Source organism: Nerophis lumbriciformis, linkage group LG22, assembly GCF_033978685.3.
Source record: "Nerophis lumbriciformis linkage group LG22, RoL_Nlum_v2.1, whole genome shotgun sequence".
NCBI lineage: Eukaryota > Metazoa > Chordata > Actinopteri > Syngnathiformes > Syngnathidae > Nerophis > Nerophis lumbriciformis.
Window position 1 is genome coordinate 40,031,062 of NC_084569.2, and position 16,900 is coordinate 40,047,961.

At 37.4% G+C, this 16,900-nt stretch overlaps 1 protein-coding gene across 2 annotated transcripts in view; it reads left to right on the top strand.

Moving 5' to 3' along the window:
• Positions 1-1,183: 1,183 nt before the first annotated feature.
• Positions 1,184-16,900, top strand: part of atp2a1 (ATPase sarcoplasmic/endoplasmic reticulum Ca2+ transporting 1) — a 119,176-nt gene continuing 103,459 nt past the window's right edge. Inside the window, exons 1-4 of one of the 2 annotated variants that reach the window (XM_061973853.2) lie at positions 1,184-1,416; positions 1,515-1,637; positions 6,808-6,825; positions 7,392-7,474. In XM_061973853.2, the coding sequence (XP_061829837.2) occupies positions 1,520-1,637; positions 6,808-6,825; positions 7,392-7,474 (219 nt within the window). In that variant the 5' untranslated portion in view covers positions 1,184-1,416; positions 1,515-1,519. The remainder of the gene's footprint in view (positions 1,417-1,514; positions 1,638-6,807; positions 6,826-7,391; positions 7,475-16,900) is intronic. The other variant, XM_061973854.2, reaches the window with a different exon arrangement.

Below are 16,900 nucleotides of genomic sequence, written 5' to 3' on the forward strand. Positions count from 1 at the left end.
TATATATACATAAATATATATATATATATAAAAAAAAATATATATACACATATATATACATATATACACATAAATATATATATATATATATATATACACAAATATATATATATATATATATACACATAAATATATATATATATATATATATATATATATATATACACACATAAATATATATATATATACACATATATACACACATGCATATATACACACATACATATATACATACGTATTAATATATATACATATTTATATATACATATATAAATACACATATATTCACGTATACACATATACATTTATGTATTAATATATATATGTATACATATATACACATATATACACATACATATATACATATGTATTAATATATATATACATATTTATAATTACATATATAAGACACATATATTCACGTATATACATATACATATATGTATTAATTATAAATACACATATATATGCATATATACACCTATATGTACATATATACATATATATGTATTAATATATATATATATATATATATATATATATACACATTTACATATATCTGCATATATACACACATAAATAAGTATTAATATGCATACCTATATATATACACACATGTATACATATTTATATATACATATATAAATACACATATGTACACATATACATATATATATATATATATATATATATATATATATATATATATATATACACACATATATACACCTATATGTACATATATATGTATTAATATGGACAAGCGGTAGAAAATGGATGGATATATACAAATATATAAATACACATATTTATGTACATATATCTGCATATATACACATACATGTTTTGTTTAATAAAACATTTTCAAACAAGGTTAAACACTTTCTGGTTACATGGAGTTTGTCTAAAAATGTCTTTTTAAAACATTTTGGGGAAAAAAAATAAAAAAACTTTTTTTTTTGGGGGGGGAGAAAATTGTGACTGGATTTAAAACGGGCCCGAGTAAGAATGCCGATTCAGGTGTGAATGTATTTTTTTCTTTCTGTGCATGGCGAGTGGTAGACAAAGTGGCCCCGCGTGTCCCCTCAGTGTCCCCTAGCTGTCATTCACCAAGTGGCCCCCTTTACACATCTTATTTCCAGCTCGCCGGCCCCGTCGGACCCCTCTGCAGTTGTTGCCCTCTCACCCCCCCCACTTGTGGCGCCTGCAGCCAATGGGGGCCGTGCGCGCGCCCAGCAGGCACCAATGAGGGCCCTTTTCACGCGTATAAAACTTTGGAGAAGAGTTTGCCAAGTTGCACGTCCTGTCAGTCCTCCTGGAGGAGAGCGAGGTCCCAGAGAGAGAGAGAGAGAGAGATTGAAGCGAGGGGCTCGCACACTACACTAAAGAGGTGCGTCGACTTGACTACACAAACTTGTGAGTATCTTCTACATACTCGTGTGTGTGTGTGTGTGTGTGTGTGTGTGTGTGTGTGTGTGTGTGTGTGTCGCTCACTTCTGCTGCTTTGCCCTCAGCCGGCATGGACAACGCGCACATGAAAGAGTCCCAGGATGTCCTGTCCTACTTTGGCATCACCGAGGACACGGGCCTCTCGCCCGAGCAGTTCCAGAAGAACCTGGACAAGTATGGCTACAACGGTGAGGGCGAGCGACAGAGGGAGAGAGAGAGAGAGATGCATGATGGAGAGCACACGCAATGAAAATAATCCCAATTTTAATATTGATATATATTTAATACACACTGTACATGTTCATACATATGATCAATATTGATATTTGATGTATACAAAAGCCAAAAGCAGGTTGTGTAAATGGTAAATAAAAAGAGGATACAACAAATCCTTTTCAACTTATATTCAATTGAATAGACTGCAAAGACAAGATATTTCATGTTCACACTGAGAAACTTGTTTTTTTTCTGAAAATAATCATGAACTTAGAATTTAATGGCAGCAACACATTGCAAAAAAGTAGTCAGAAGGGCATTTTTACCAGTGTGTTACATGGCCTTTCCTTTTAACAACACTCAGTAAAGGTTTGGGAACTGAGGAGACACATTTTTGAAGTGGAATTATTTCCCGTTCTTGCTTGATGTACAGCTTAAGTTGTTCGACGGTCTCCCTTCTCATATTTTAGCCTTCACACATTTTCAATGGGAGACAGGTCTGCACTCTTTTACACATGCTGTTGTAACACGCGGCTTGGCATTGTCTTGCTGAAATAAGCAGGGGCGTCCAAGATCAATCAATCAATCAATCTTTATTTATCCATCCATCCATCTTCTTCCGCTTATCCGAGGTCGGGTCGCGGGGGCAGCAGCCTAAGCAGGGAAGCCCAGACTTCCCTCTCCCCAGCCACTTCGTCCAGCTCCTCCCGGGGGATCCCGAGGCGTTCCCAGGCCAGCCGGGAGACATAGTCTTCCCAACGTGTCCTGGGTCTTCCTCGTGGCCTCCTACCGGTCGGACATGCCCTAAACACCTCCTTAGGGAGGCGCTCGGGTGGCATCCTGACCAGATGCCCGAACCACCTCATCTGGCTCCTCTCGATGCGGAGGAGCAGCGACTTTACTTTGAGCTCCCCCCGGATGACAGAGCTTCTCACCCTATCTCTAAGGGAGAGCCCCGCCACCCGGCGGAGGAAACTCATTTCGGCCGCTTGTACCCGTGATCTTGTCCTTTCGGTCATAACCCAAAGCTCATGACCATAGGTGAGGATGGGAACGTAGATCGACCGGTAAATTGAGAGCTTTGCCTTCCGGCTCAGCTCCTTCTTCACCACAACGGATCGATACAGCGTCCGCATTACTGAAGACGCCGCACCGATCCGCCTGTCGATCTCACGATCCACTCTTCCCTCACTCGTGAACAAGACTCCGAGGTACTTGAACTCCTCCACTTGGGGCAAGATCTCCTCCCCAACCCGGAGATGGCACTCCACCCTTTTCCGGGCGAGAACCATGGACTCGGACTTGGAGGTGCTGATTCTCATCCCAGTCGCTTCACACTCAGCTGCGAACCGATCCAGTGAGAGCTGAAGATCCTGGCCAGATGAAGCCATCAGGACCAAATCATCTGCAAAAAGCAGAGACCTAATCCTGCAGCCACCAAACCGGATCCCCTCAACGCCTTGACTGCGCCTAGAAATTCTGTCCATAAAAGTTATGAACAGAATCGGTGACAAAGGGCAGCCTTGGCGGAGTCCAACCCTCACCGGAAACGTGTCCGACTTACTGCCGGCAATGCGAACCAAGCTCTGACACTGATCATACAGGGAGCGGACCGCCACAATCAGACAGTCCGAAACCCCATACTCTCTGAGCACTCCCCACAGGACTTCCCGAGGGACACGGTCGAATGCCTTCTCCAAGTCCACAAAGCACATGTAGACTGGTTGGGCAAACTCCCATGCACCCTCAAGGACCCTGCCGAGAGTATAGAGCTGGTCCACAGTTCCACGACCAGGACGAAAACCACACTGTTCCTCCTGAATCCGAGGTTCGACTATCCGGCGTAGCCTCCTCTCCAGTACACCTGAATAGACCTTACCGGGAAGGCTGAGGAGTGTGATCCCACGATAGTTAGAACACACCCTCCCTTTATTTATATAGCCCTAAATCACAAGTGTCTCAAAGGGGCTGCACAAGCCACAGCGACATCCTCGGTACAAAGCCCACATACGGGCAAGGAAAAACTCACCCCAGTGGGACGTCGATGTGAATGACTATGAGAAACCTTGGAGAGGACCGCATATGTGGGTAACCCCCCCCCCCCCCCTCTAGGGGAGACCGAAAGCAATGGATGTCGAGTGGGTCTGACATAATATTGTGAGAGTCCAGTCCATAGTGGATCCAACATAATAGTAAGAGTCCAGTCCATAGTGGGGCCAGCAGGACACCATCCCGAGCGGAGACGGGTCAGCAGCGTAGAGATGTTCCCAGCCGATGCACAGGCGAGCGGTCCACCCCGGGTCCCGACTCTGGACAGCCAGCACTTCATCCATGGCCACCGGACCTGTGCCCCCCCCCCTCAAGGAAAAGCGGAGCAGAGGAGAAAAGAAAAGAAACGGCAGATCAACTGGTCTAAAGGGGGGGCTATTTAAAGGCTAGAGTATACAAATGAGTTTTAAGATGGGACTTAAATGCTTCTACTGAGGTAGCATCTCTAATTGTTACCGGGAGGGCATTCCATAGTACTGGAGCCCCAATAGAAAACGCTCTATAGCCCGCAGACTTTTTTTGGGCTCTGGGAATCACTAATAAGCCGGAGATAACGTTGCTTGGATGGCAACATATGTTGCTCCAAAAGCTGTATGTACCTTTCAGCATTAATGGTGCCTTCACAGATGTGTAAGTTACCCATGTCTTGGGCACTAATACACCCCCATACCATCACACATGCTGACTTTTTCAACTTTGCGCCTATAGCAATCCGGATGGTTCTTTTCCTCTTTGGTCCGGAGGACAAGACGTCCACAGTTTCCAAAAACTATTTGAAATGTGGACTCGTCAGACCACAGAACACTTTTCCACTCTGCATCAGTCCATCTTAGACGGGCCCAGCGAAGCTGGCGGCGTTTCTGGGTGTTGTTGATAAAATGGCTTTGGCTTTGCATAGTAGAATTTTAACTTACACTGACAGATGTAGCGACCAACTGTAGTTACTGACAGTGGTTTTCTGAAGTCTTCCTGAACCCATGTGGTGATATCCTTTACACACTGATGTCGCTTTTTGATGCAGTACAGCCTGAGGGATCGAAGGTCCATAGTATCATGGCTTACATGCAGTGATTTCTCCAGATTCTCTGAACCTTTTGATGATATTACGGAGCGTAGATGGTGAAATCCCTAAATTCCTTGTTGAGAAATGTTGTTCTTAAACAATTTGCTCAGGCATTTGTTGACAAAGTGGTGACCCTCGCCCCGTCCTTGTTTGGGAATGACTGAGCATTTCATGGAAGCTGCTTTTATAGCCAATCATGGCTCCCACCTGTTCCCAATTAGCCTGTTCACCCGTGGGATGTTCCAAATAAGTCTTTGATGAGCATTCCTCAATTTTCTCACTCTTTTTTGCCACCTGTGCCAGCTTTTTTTTAAAGATGTTGCAGGAATCAAATTCCCAATCAGCTAATATTTGCAAAAAAAACAAGTTTTCCAGTTAGAACGTTAAATATCTTGTCTTTGCAGTCTATTCAATTGAATATAAGTTGAAAAGGATTTGCAAAAAATTGTACTGTCTTTTTATTTATCATTTACACAACGTGACAACTTCACTGGTTTTGGGTTTTTCATTTTAATGATTATGTGCATGTATTATGATAATTTGCATGTATTATAATGATTATTTGCATGTATGCATGTATTATAATGATTATTTGCATGTATTATAATGATTATTTGCATGTATTATAATGATTATTTGCATGTTGTGTGTTATAATGATTATTTGCATGTAATATAATGATAATTTGCATGTTTTAGAATGATTATTCGCATGTAATATAATGATTATTTGCATGTATTATAATGATTATTTGCATGTATCATAATGATAATTTGCATGTTTCAGAATGATCATTTGCATGTTTTATAATGATGTTGTGTGTATTATCATGATTATTTGCATGTATTATAATTATTTGCATGTATTATAATAATTATTTGTATGTTATATAATGATTATTTGCATGTTGTGTGTATTATAATGATTATTTGCATGTGTTATAATAATTATTTGCATGTTACAATGATTATTTACATGTTGTGTGTATTATGATTATTTGCATGTATTATAATAATTATTTGCATGTATTATAATGTTTTTTGCATGTTGTGTGTATTAGAATGATTATTTGCATGTTTTATAATAATTATTTGCATGTTTTATAATGATTATTTGCATGTTGTGTGTATTATAATGATTATTTGCATGTATTATAATAATAATTTGCATTAGTTATAATGATTATTTGCATGCTGTGTGTATTATGATTATTTGCAAGTATTATAATAATTATTTGCATGTATTATAATGATTATTTGCATGTATTATAATGATTATTTGCATGGTGTGTGTATTATAATGATTATTTGCATGTATTATAATGATTATTTGCATGTTTTATGATTATTTGCATTCATTATATTTATTTGCATGCATTATGAGTATTTGCATGTATTATAATGATTATTTGCATGTTTTATGGTTATTTGCATGCATTATAATTATTTGCATGTATTATGATTATTTGCATGTTTTATAATGATTGTTTGCATGCATTATAATTATGTGCATGTATTATAATTATTATTTGCATGTATCATAATGATTATTTTTATGTATTGTTATGATTATTTGCATGTATTATAATGATTAATTGCATGTATTATCATGATTATTTGCATGTTTTATAATGATTATTTGCATGTATTTGAATGATTATTTGCATGTTTTATAATGATTATTTGCATGTATTATAATGATTATTTGCATGTTTTTCAATGATTATTTCCATGTATTATAATTATTATTTGCTTGTATTATAATGATTATTTGCATGTATTATAATGATTATTTGCATGTATTATAATGATTACTTGCATGTATTATAATGATTATTTGCATGTATTATAATGATTATTTGCATGTATTATAATGATTATTTGCATGTATTATAATGATTATTTGCATGTATTATAATGATTACTTGCATGTGGTGTGTATTCTAATGATTATGACTTGTTGGTGTGTATGTCACTACAACATTGGACAGTAAACATGTCACATGACCATGTCTCTGCTCTCTCTTTCAGAGCTGCCAGCGGAGGAAGGTGAGTGTCCATCTTTACTTGCACACTTTGTCTTTTCCACTGACAAATGAAAGCATTTTGATAGTTGTCATTTTCAAAACCATGGCAATATTGATTGTAACCACTAGGGCTCAAAAAGTGTTCAAATAAGTCAGATATCACTTTTTGACTTTCAACGCTTCAACATGTCTTGATCAACTTCATGGCTATCTGTTGACATAAAGTTAAAAAAATGTTATGTTATGTTTTATGTGCCATTTTTAGACAAAGATAACCATTTTTTATCACAAAAAACAAGATGAGCAATATTTTCCCCCAAAATTAATTAAAAATATAATATTTGATGTGGATCCTTAAAATAGGTCAATCATTTATAACATTGATTTTGATTCATTTTTTTTTTTTAAACAAAGAAATACATTTAAAAAACTGAAAAAGTTAAATTACATTACTCCCGCTCTTTTATTCCACTTTTAGTAGTATTTTTATATCTGATCTGTGCGCTGTACTGTACATACAGTAGAAAGATGCTGCAGGTACATAACAACCAGTACTACTCAGTAAGTGACTGCGTGTGTTTCTTGCAGGAAAAACCATCTGGGAGTTGGTCGTGGAACAGTTTGAGGACCTGCTGGTCCGAATCTTACTGCTGGCCGCCTGCATCTCTTTTGTGAGTCGGAGCACTTTCCTTTTCTTCCAACAAAGAATGAAGTTTGTGTCAGGAGAGATGAGCAGTACTAGTAGGAGAGACTATACTAAGACTGCGTGTGCAATTATAGCAAGTACAAGGAAATGAAGCTGTTTGCATAGACCATGGAGACACTCATTTCCTGCACAGCTACATGCTCCAAATTGTGGCGTTTTATTATGCGTGGAACATGCAGCAAACAACTGTAACCTATTATGGATGGTGCAATGTAGACAACTGAACCTGTCAATCAATCAAAGTTGACTTATATAGCCCTTAATCACAAGTGTCTCAAAGGGCTGCACAAGCCACAACCACATCCTCGGCTCAGATCCCACATCAGGGCAAGAAAGACCCTTTCGTATTTTATACGTAAGTAGTAAAACATAAAAGTCGCATCTTAAGTGCACAGGAAGCCAGTGCAGGTGAGCCAGTATAGGTATATAAGGTATATAGGTAAATATATGTATATGGTTGTATAAAGGTATATACAGTATAGGTATATATATATATATATATATATATATATATATATATATATAGGTATATAAAGGTATATACAGTATAGGTCTGTGTATATAGGTATATAAAGGTATATACAGTATAGGTATATGTATATAGGTATATAAAGGTATATACCGTATAGGTATATAAAGGTATATACTGTATATGTATTTATGTATATAGGTATATACTGTATAGGTATATGTATAGTTATATGTATATAGGTATATACAGTATAGGTATATATGTATGTATATATAAAGGTATATACAGTATAGATATATGTATAGGTATACAGGTATATCAAGGTTAAACTGTATAGGTATATAAACCAGTATATACAGTATATGTATAGGTATATATGTATTAAAAATGTATATACAGTACAGGTATATGTATAGGTATATAGGTATTCATAAAGGTATATACAGTATAGGTATATATATATAAGTATATACAGGTATATACAGTATAGGTATATATATATATGTATATAAGTATATACAGGTATATACAGTACAGGTATATGTATAGGTATATAGGTATTCATAAAGGTATATACAGTATATATATATATATATATATATATATATATATATATATATATATATATATATACAGTCATGGTCAAAAGTGTACATACACTTGTAAAGAACATCATGTCATGGCTGTCTTGAGTTTCCAATCATTTCTACAACTCTTATTTGTTTGTGATGTAGTGATTGGAGCACATACTTGTTGGTCACAAAAAACATTCATGAAGTTTGCTTCTTTTATGAATTTATTATGGCTCTACTGAAAATGTGAGCAAATGTGCTGGGTCAAAAGTATACATACAGCAATGTTAATATTTGCTTACATATACCTTTATATACATATACACACACATATATATATATATATATATATATATGTATGTGTGGGGAAAAAAAAATCACAAGACTATTTCATCTCTACAGGCCTGTTTCATGAGGGGGGGTACCCTCAATCGTCAGGAGATTTTAATGGGAGCATTCGCATACCATGGTTTATATAGGGCACAGAGTGGGTGGGTACAGGCTGGCCTAGGGGCGTGGTGATTGGTTCATGTGTTACCTAGGAGGTGTTTCCGTCTATGGCGGCATGTTGTTACAATTTCGCTGCGCTTGTTGAGGGATGACAGGTCTGGACGGTAAATAATAAACAGTTTCTCTTTCAAGCATAGGTTGCATCTTTTATTACCACTATTGTAAGGTGTGCTGGATGCAAGAATTTGCCATGTTATTGAATATTCAACATTATTGTCTTTGAGGTCCCAAATGTGTTTGCTGAGTTCTGTGGTATTTCGCAGGTTTTTGTTCCTGAAAGAAGCCTTGTGGTTGTTCCATCTGGTTTTGAATTCACCCTCGGTTAATCCTACATATGTGTCGGATGTGTTAATGTCCTTGCGTATTACCTTAGATTGGTAGACAACTGATGTTTGTAAGCATCCCCCGTTGAGGGGGCAATCAGGTTTCTTTCGACAGTTACATGCTTTGTTGGTTTTGGAGTCGTTCTGACTGGGGGTCGACGGCTCATTTGCAATTGTTTTGTTGTGGTTTGAGATGATTTGTCGTATATTGTTCATGCAGCTGTAGCTCAATTTAATGTTGTTCTTGTTGAATACTTTTCTTAGGTTGTTGTCTTTGGGAAAGTGTTTGTCAATCAGATTGAGGAATTTGTGTCCAATGTTCGTTGAGACGTTTTTGCTGTATGGGGGGTTGTACCAGATGATGCCGTTTCGTTTTCTGTTCTTTTTTGGCTGGTTTCCTGGCGTGGGTTCATAGGTGAGGGTGAAATTGTATCCGCTTTCATCAAGGGCTTTTTGGTACGGGGGGGTTGCTTGGTATATATATATATATATATATATATATATATATATATATATATATATATATATATATATATATATATACATGTATGTATATATATATATACATGTATGTATGTATATATATACATGTATGTATGTATATATATATATATATATATATATATATATATATATATATATATATATATATCTGTGTTGGCCCTGCGATGAGGTGGCGACTTGTCCAGGGTGTACGCCGCCTTCCGCCCGATTGTAGCTATACCTTTATATGTATATGTGTGTGTGTATATATATATATATATATATATGTATGTGTGGGAAAAAAATCACAAGACTATTTCATCTCTACAGGCCTGTTTCATGAGGGGGGGTACCCTCAATCGTCAGGTACCCCCCCTCATGAAACAGGCCTGTAGAGATGAAATAGTCTTGTGATTTTTTCCCCACACATACATATATTGCGCTCTACTACGGTATCGAGCACTATTTTTTGGATAACCTTATTAAGACATATTTATATATATATATATATATATATATATATATATATATATATATATATATATATATATATATATATATATATATATATATATGTATATATATATATATATATATATATATGTATATATAAATATATATAGATATATAAAGGTATATATGTATATAGGTATATAAAGGTATATACAGTATAAGTATATATGTAAAGAGGTATATAAAGGTATTTACAGTGTAGGTATGTATATACGTAGGTATATAAAGGTATATACAGTATATATATATGTATGTATATATATATAATATATGTATATATATATGTGTGTGTGTACAACATGTATATAGGTATATATATATATATTTATATTAGGTATATAGGTATGCATATATATGTGTGTACAACATGTATATAGGTATATATACATATATATATATATTTATTTATATTTATATATATATGTATATCAAGGTATATGAAGTATAGGTATATGTATAGGTATAGATGTATATAGGTATATACAGTATAGGTATATAAGTATTTAAAAGTATATACAGTATAGGTGTATATATATGTATATAGATATATAAAGATAAATGCAGTATAGGTATATATATATATATATATATATATATATATATATATATATATATATATATATATATATATATATATAGGTATATAAAGGTATAAACAGGTATATAAAAGTATATACAGTATAGGTATATAAGTATATAAAAGTATATACAGTATAGGTATATATACATGTATATAGGTATATAAAGGTAAATACAGTGTGTATGTATATATATATATATATATGTGTGTGTGTGTACAACATGTATATAGGTATATATATATATATATATATATATATATGTATATAGGTATATATATATATATATATATATATATATATATATATATATATATAGGTATATATATATATATATATATATATATAGGTATATCAAGGTATATGAAGTATAGGTATATGTTTAGGTATAGATGTATATAGGTATATACAGTATAGGTGTATATATATGTATATAGATATATAAAGGTAAAGGCAGTATAGGTATATATATATATAGGTATATATATATATAGGTATATAAAGGTATAAAAAGGTATATAAAGGTATAAACAGGTATATAAAAGTATATACAGTATAGATATATAAGTATATAAAAGTATATACAGTATAGGTATATATACATGTATATAGGTATATAAAGGTAAATACAGTATATATATATATATATATATAGGTATATAAAGGTATAAACAGATATAGGTATTGGGGGTTAAATCACCAAAAATGATTCCCGGGCGCGGCCACCGCTGCTGCTCACTGCTCCCCTCACCTCCCAGGGGGTGAACAAGGGGATGGGTCAAATGCAGAGGACACATTTCACCACACCTAGTGTGTGTGTGATAATCAATGGTACTTTAAATTTTAATTTTAATTTAAAATTAGCCGCTAGCTAGCTAGCCATGTCTTAAAGCAGCTCTTCCTGAGGGTGTTTCAGTGTTATAACTTCACCTTTATCTTGACTTTTTACACCAAAATGTGTCCATTCTCCCTTTTCTGTCTACACACTGTGTCTGCTTGTAAGTACTCTGTGTGTGTGCGCTGCCGAGCATGCTCCTCCGCTCGTATGTCACGACATGATGTCATGCCCGAAAACCGGTACTTTTCAAACAGAGTATGGTACCGTTTTTGATTCATTAGTACTGCAATACTATACCCTACTAGTATGTAGGGTTCCTATTGATATCGTATCAGATCGATATCGGTATCGGACAGTCCTCAGGGCTTCAATATCGGCATCAAAAGGGAAGTGAAATAGTCGTAAATCACCATGCGAGTGGAGCGTTGTTTCATTCCACTTGCGCCCCGCTCTGGTTTATCCCAGGAAACCCTCCGTGACCCTCCTCCCGTCGCCCCCTCGCGCTCCTCTCCAAAACAGTTTAGGCCGCGCACGTTGTCTTAATCCTCCGTCTCTGCACTCTGGCCTCGCCGCACAGCTGCCGCGATGGCCCTAGAAGGCCCGATGTGCGTGCATGCGTGTGAGGAAGAGAACGGCAAGCTGCTTTATTTTAAGAAAGTCTCAAGCCAGGGAGAGAAACCGTATCCTTGCACAAAGGTCAGGGATGGAAGGAACGAAGGTAGCGGGAGACGGCGATCGGGTTGCACAACACCATTGTTCGTTACGATGACAAACGGGAGCGACAGCGCGAGAGCCGTGTCCGCTTTCCAAAAGGGAGAAGAGTAAATAGTGCGAATACACCACCCCCCCCCTGTTGGTACGCACAGGAATGTGGCGCTGACAGGCGCACGCTCCTCCCGCAGATTGATTGTGTCTTTGAAGGTGAAGAGGAACAGGAAGTCGAGCCGGCGTTTCACCAAAAAAAGAGGGGACCGGGGGAACGGTCGCGCTCCGGCGGCTCGTCACTAATCTGTGCCGGTGTCAAGGTGGAAGTGTTCCCAAACAGGAACACGCGGCCGTCACGCTCAGGCGCGCGCACGTGTCGGACGCTCGCACATAAAGTCCGGCACTCCTGCGGTGAAATCATCAACTACGTCCGGCCCGCCAGAGCTTTCCCTTTGGCCCGCCGAACATCAGTCAAACGGGCTTGATGGAGCCATTCAAACTAGGGGGGCTCCTGTATGCAGTACACCCGCCACCCCGCAGGGGGCCACAGTGAGACATGCGTCACAATGGACCAGCAGTAGGGGGGGAGTAGAAGAAGACATTCAAAGCGAAAATGACACCAGCCAACATAGACATCTTATAAACTAGTGGTTCTTAACCTTATTGGAGGTACCGAACCCCACCAGTTTCATATGCACATTCACCCAACTAGAGATGCGCGGTTTGCGGACACAACCGCGGAGTCCGCGGATCGGGCGGATGAAATTAAAAAAAATAAGATTTTATCCGCGCGTGGGTCGGATCGGGCAAATTAATTATATATACAGGTAAAAGCCAGTAAATTAGAATATTTTGAAAAACTTGATTTATTTCAGTAATTGCATTCAAAAGGTGTAACTTGTACATTATATTTATTCATTGCACACAGACTGATGCATTCAAATGTTTATTTCATTTAATTTTGATGATTTGAAGTGGCAACAAATGAAAATCCAAAATTCCGTGTGTCACAAAATTAGAATATTACTTAAGGCTAATACAAAAAAGGGATTTTTAGAAATGTTGGCCAACTGAAAAGTATGAAAATGAAAAATATGAGCATGTACAATACTCAATACTTGGTTGGAGCTCCTTTTGCCTCAATTACTGCGTTAATGCGGCGTGGCATGGAGTCGATGAGTTTCTGGCACTGCTCAGGTGTTATGAGAGCCCAGGTTGCTCTGATAGTGGCCTTCAACTCTTCTGCGTTTTTGGGTCTGACACCAGCAGATGACATGGCACCCCAAACCATCACTGATGGTGGAAACTTTACACTAGACTTCAGGCAACGTGGATCCTGTGCCTCTCCTGTCTTCCTCCAGACTCTGGGACCTCGATTTCCAAAGGAAATGCAAAATTTGCATGGTTGGGTGATGGTTTGGGGTGCCATGTCATCTGCTGGTGTCGGTCCACTCTGTTTCCTGAGATCCAGGGTCAACGCAGCCGTCTACCAGCAAGTTTTAGAGCACTTCATGCTTCCTGCTGCTGACCTGCTCTATGGAGATGGAGATTTCAAGTTCCAACAGGACTTGGCGCCTGCACACAGCGCAAAATCTACCCGTGCCTGGTTTACGGACCATGGTATTTCTGTTCTAAATTGGCCCGCCAACTCCCCTGACCTTAGCCCCATAGAAAATCTGTGGGGTATTGTGAAAAGGAAGATGCAGAATGCCAGACCCAAAAACGCAGAAGAGTTGAAGGCCACTATCAGAGCAACCTGGGCTCTCATAACACCTGAGCAGTGCCAGAAACTCATCGACTCCATGCCACGCCGCATTAACGCAGTAATTGAGGCAAAAGGAGCTCCAACCAAGTATTGAGTATTGTACATGCTCATATTTTTCATTTTCATACTTTTCAGTTGGCCAACATTTCTAAAAATCCCTTTTTTGTATTAGCCTTAAGTAATATTCTAATTTTGTGACACACGGAATTTTGGATTTTCATTTGTTGCCACTTCAAATCATCAAAATTAAATGAAATAAACATTTGAATGCATCAGTCTGTGTGCAATGAATAAATATGATGTACAAGTTACACCTTTTGAATGCAATTACTGAAATAAATCAAGTTTTTCAAAATATTCTAATTTACTGGCTTTTACCTGTATTTGTAAAAAGCACTTTACATTGAGTAAACAACCTCAAAGTGCTACAGTGTATTAAAAAATAAATAAATAAATAAAAAGATAATAAATAAATAAATAAAATTAAAGCTGCAAGCAGCGTTGGTCGGGCCCTCATATTTGGCAGGTGCTAGTCCTAAGTGTCCCAATACTTTTGTCCAGTTTTAGTCCTAAGTGTCCCAAGACTTTTGTCAAGTTGTAGTCCTAAGTGTCCCAATACTTTTGTCCAGTCTAAGTGTCCCAATACTTTTGTCCAGTGTAAGTGTCCCAATACTTTTGTCCAGTGTAAGTGTCCCAATACTTTTGTCCAGTGGTAGTCCTAAGTGTCCCAATACTTTTGTCCAGTTTTAGTCCTAAGTGTCCTAATACTTTTGTCTAGTGGTAGTCCGAAGTGTCCCAATACTTTTGTCCAGATTAAATCCTAGGTGTCCCAATACTTTTGTCCAGTGTTAGTCCTAAGCAGTTTTTTCTGCGTTTTATTCAAAAATTGCGCTAGAGCGCAATTTTGAGATTTGGGGTTAGGTTTTTTTTATTAGATGGCAATTTTTGCCAGTCCTGATGTGTGTGTTTAGTTTGGTGAGTTTTGCAGCATGTTAAGGGGGTGAAATTACAGCGCAAAGAGGCAAAAGTGACTGTTTTTAGTACATTTTTGTCTTGAAGGGGGAATTGCCAACTTCCTGTTGATTTTTGCCCAAAGATGTACCATTATGAAATGTAGGTCTAAGTCAGACCTACATAGAGGTTTTTGTTTCATGTCTCTCCGACTTTCCTAGGATGAGTTACAGGCAGTCTAGTTTTTTTTTTTCCTAGGGGGCGCTAGAGCGCAATTTTGAGTTTTGGGGTTTGTTTTTTTGATAAAAAAGTTTTGCCATATATTACTGATGTGTGTGTCAAATTTGGTGAGTTTTGAAGCATGTTAAGGGGGTCAAATTACAGCGCAAAGTTGCGGAAGAATAATAATAATAATTAAAGCTGCAAGCAGCATTGGTCGGGCCCGCATATTTGGCAGGTGCTAGTCCTAAATGTCCCAATACTTTTGTCCAGTGATAGTCATAAGTGTCCCAATACTTTTGTCTACTTTTAGTCTGAAGTGTCCCAAGACTTTTGTCTAGTGTACCTACCTTGTCTGCATTGTGTGGGCACGTTGGTGCTTCCTGCTTTTAAGCAGCCATCTTAAAAAAACAGCAGCACAGCAGCATCAGCGCAGCGGGTCTTTGAAGGGTCATAAAATCAAAACCGGAGCAGTTAGAAAAAAAAGCGCTTCTGTCATTGTAATCACAAGGGTTCAATCTCTCTCCTGTGTTAGTTTGAAGGCGAAACGACAAACGCGCTCAGAGGAGATAGTTTTTGAAGGAAGGTGACCGGTTTTTACAAAAAATTTGTTTTGAAGGGGGAATAGCAAACTTCCTGTTGATTTTTGCTGGGGGTTGTCAATTTATGAAATGTAGGTCTAAGTGAGACCTACATAGAGGTTTTTGTTTCATGTCTCTCCGACAGTGGGAGTTACAGGCAGTTTTGTCATTTTTTTCTTCCGAGGAGCAGGGTTTTTTTGCGTTTTATTAAAAAATTGCATTAGAGCGCAATTTTGAGATTTGGGGTTAGGTTTTTTTTTTAGATCGCAATGTTTGCCAGTCCTGATGTGTGCGTTCAGTTTGGTGAGTTTTGAAGCATGTCAAGGGGGTCAAAATACAGCTCAAAGAGGCAAAAGTTACTGTTTTTAGTACTTTTTTGTCTTGAAGGGGGAATTGCCAACTTCCTGTAGATTTTTGCCCGAGGAAATTAATTAAGGAAAAGTAGGTCTAAGTGAGACCTACATATAGGTTTTTGTTTCATGTCTCTATGACATTCCTACTGGGAGTTAGAGGCAGTTTTCTTTCTAAGGGACGCTAGAGCGCAATTTTGAGGTTCTTTTTTTTCATTAAAAGGCAATTTTTGGAGGTCCTGATGTGTGTGTTAAATTTGGTGAGTTTTGAAGTATGTTAAGGGGGTCAAATTACAGCGCAAAGCTGCAAAGTGCGGAAGAATAATAATAAAGAATAAAACCTTACAAATTCAATAGGTCCTTATGTCCCATTGCATAAGGACTCCCTTTGGGAGTCCTTATACAATGGGCCATGCGGGCCCTAATAATAAAGAATAAAACCTTACAAATTCAATAGGTCCTTATGTCCCATTGTAAAAGGACTCCCGTTGGGATTCCTTTTACAATGGGCCATGCGGGCCCTAATAAAAA